Source organism: Azolla caroliniana, unplaced genomic scaffold (assembly GCF_043228905.1).
Source record: "Azolla caroliniana isolate FFs.n. ecotype wild unplaced genomic scaffold, voAzoCaro1.0.p SCAF_6, whole genome shotgun sequence".
NCBI classification, from domain to species: Eukaryota; Viridiplantae; Streptophyta; class Polypodiopsida; order Salviniales; family Salviniaceae; genus Azolla; species Azolla caroliniana.
Window position 1 is genome coordinate 7,240,721 of NW_028230441.1, and position 2,843 is coordinate 7,243,563.

General features: G+C 36.9%; 1 protein-coding gene across 1 annotated transcript; it reads right to left on the reverse strand.

The window, feature by feature from the left end:
• Positions 1–761: 761 nt before the first annotated feature.
• LOC147862918 (pentatricopeptide repeat-containing protein At3g20730-like) lies at positions 762–1,986 on the reverse strand. The gene is made up of 2 exons (XM_087321401.1): positions 1,027–1,986; positions 762–884 (listed from the first exon to the last, which is right to left on the reverse strand). The coding sequence occupies exons 1-2, from the start codon at positions 1,270–1,272 to the stop codon at positions 810–812; spliced, it is 321 nt and encodes a 106-aa protein (XP_087177527.1). The 5' UTR covers positions 1,273–1,986; the 3' UTR covers positions 762–809.
• Positions 1,987–2,843: the final 857 nt, after the last annotated feature.

Genomic DNA, 2,843 nt, shown 5'->3' on the forward strand with positions numbered 1-2,843 from the left:
GGATCTGTGTGTTCTTTTGGAGGATGCTACTACTAACTACAAGCTTCTTGCAAAATAGGATTGCACAAGTTGGGGGTGTAATGTCGATTCATCACTGAAAAGGGGGGGGGGGGGGGGTGTTGGCAATGATGGTTAAAAGATGAATGATGCATTGGTAAAGATCAAAAGGATATGGGCATCTTTTTGGAGGAATATGTGGTTGCAAGTAAATTGACCATGGATCTGGGTGTCTTTTTGGAGGATGTGGTTGCAAATAAATTGACCGTAACAGGTTTGTGGGTTTTCTTAAATATAAATATAAATAAATAAATAAATAAATAAATAAATAAATAAATAAATAAATAAATAAATATATATATATATACGTCCACTATTCACATTTAATGTGTTTGCCACTTATCCATTGTAGTTTCACTTTCCCTTGCCAATCATTGTTATTGGGTTTAGAACTTTGGAGCCCTCCCTTATCAATGCTAACACACCCATTATTTGACTTATGCCCTTTTTTTTTTCCCAAACAAGATATCCTTCCCTTAGTTTTAAAAAGCATATCTGCTACAAAATACAACCAATAGGTCAGCGCTGCTGCTTCCAGCAACACCTTTGTTTCAAAAAACTTCAAAAGCTTCCTATAGAGCCTTGTGAAAAAGGGAATGATGTACAAAGCATTACTCACCTATTGCAGATATTTATTCTGTAATTCAAACACATTCTGTACAAATGCTTGGTCTAATCCTCAATGCATGGCATCTTGAATGCTTCTTTTCCAATAACTGTTTTGGAGGTAAATTGACCTCCACACTGTTGCTTCAAGTTTGCTTCATGATCATCATTTGCACTCTTGTCAAATAGAAGCCTCTGATCAAGCTTCTTCCTTTAGAAATCTGCAAACAGATCCTTATGACTTATGTATGCAAGAAGATTAACAACCTTTTCAAGTGTTTCCAAATCATCCGAAAAGCTGAAACAACCATCTAACGAAGTGAGATTTGTACACATAGTTAAATCACCCAGAAAGTTCACTACATGAGGTTTTGTATTCTCCTTCTCGAAGAATATGAAAGTGACCACATCTGGCATTACAAGTTCATGCTGCAATTCAATAAAAAGATGAAATGCTTCCTCTTCTTCCCCTTGATTGTTGCTGCAATATGCTTCACTTAAAGTATTCCATGAGACTACAATCATCTCACACATATCTTCAAATGTCGATGAAGTTTCTTCCAAAGCACCACCTTTGCCATACATATCGATGAGTAAAGTATTGACCATAATATATTTTTCAATCTCATCTCAAACCACATGTTCATGAATAATATACCCATCTCTCAATGACCCTCAAGAAAATATGCTTCAACCCCTACACCTTCTTCACTCATCCATATAGCAAAAAATTCTTCATTCAATCCACATCAATCATCTCTCCAATCACGCCAAGTTCTTGTACAACTAAAAACGAAATAAATGTAAACTATTTCCTCCTCCCTCATGGTCTGCTTCGACTCCCACACCATTGTCACTCATCCTCTCATCATATTATTATGCTTCAATCCCTATTGCCGCACCATCAACACACATCATAATGACAAAACCTAAAATGTTCTTCATTCAATCCACATCAACATCTTAATGAGCCGACCATCTTGGCATCTCGCCAATGGCCACAAAAATCATGTATTAACAACAGAAAATTAGTCTAAAAGTTTCCTCACCTACTCATGGTAGCCAGCTTTGACCCCCCCACCATCTTCACTCATCCTTACAGAAAAAATTTCTTCATTCAGTCCACATCACCATCTCGCCGATTACTACTGAATTCCTGTACAAATAACAACAAAATGAGTCCACAATATTTCCTCCTCTCCTCATGATCTGCTTTGTCCTGCACACCATCATCACTCATCCTCTCATGATAGCGATATGCTTCAACCTCTACCATCATTATTCCTCACCCTAATGAACAACAATATATATATATATAAATCTCCCAAACGATGTCGTATATGAACAAAATGATATTATAGTACCCTCATCACCTCTAAAAAAACAATGCTTCGATCCACACACCATCTCAAGTCCGCCTTATGAAAAAAAATTCTTCATTTAGTCCACATCAACCATCTCGCCGAATTCCTGTATAAATAACAAAAAAATGAATGCAGACTATTTCTCATCATCATTAGTCATCGTAGTGAGAAACCTAAAAACTTCTTCATTCAGTCCACCTAACAAAGAAAAGAGAAAAACAGACTCCAAATTTGAAAATTACTAAACTCATAAGTAATTCTCCCTTTTAGTCAAAGTGACACCACTCTCTTCTCTGTTCATTAAATCAGTGCTAGCCCTCAACATCTTCATCACTCATCCTTTTCCAAAATTAGAAGATGCTTCATTTTCCTCATCCACCATCTCACCCCTATCACTCCACATGCCTGCCCCTATCACATCCACCTCTCTATGTCATTCCTCACAACTGTGTTTGAAATAAGAAAGGACTAGGAGGAGAGAATAACCAACGTGGTGGAGCATAATTCCAATGATCTTCATGTGATTCATCCATCCAGAGAGGTATTGGCCACCATATTTTACGAAGTTTTCGCCTTTTCTTATGCACCTTTTCCAGTGTTCCTTTAATACTATCATACTCTCCCTTAATCGTGTGCACCAAGTTGTCCCAGAACATCTTAATCATATCGACAACATTGTAATCAATGCCTTCATATTTCTTGCTGCAACGACACTTCCACCATACCCATAAAGCATTAATTGAGACAATATTCCAAACAAAAGAATTTTTAAAATATTTACCACCAACAATGTTAGGACGAACGGCTTCAATTGTA

Excerpts from the sequence above, each read along its gene's own strand:
- LOC147862918 (XM_087321401.1), bottom strand. The coding sequence starts at position 1,272 with ATGGTCAATACTTTACTCATCGATATGTATGGCAAAGGTGGTGCTTTG. Across the intron at positions 885-1,026 it reads AGGAGAATACAAAACCTCAT|ATTTCTAAAGGAAGAAGCTT; the intron begins GTAGTGAACTTT and ends ATCTGTTTGCAG.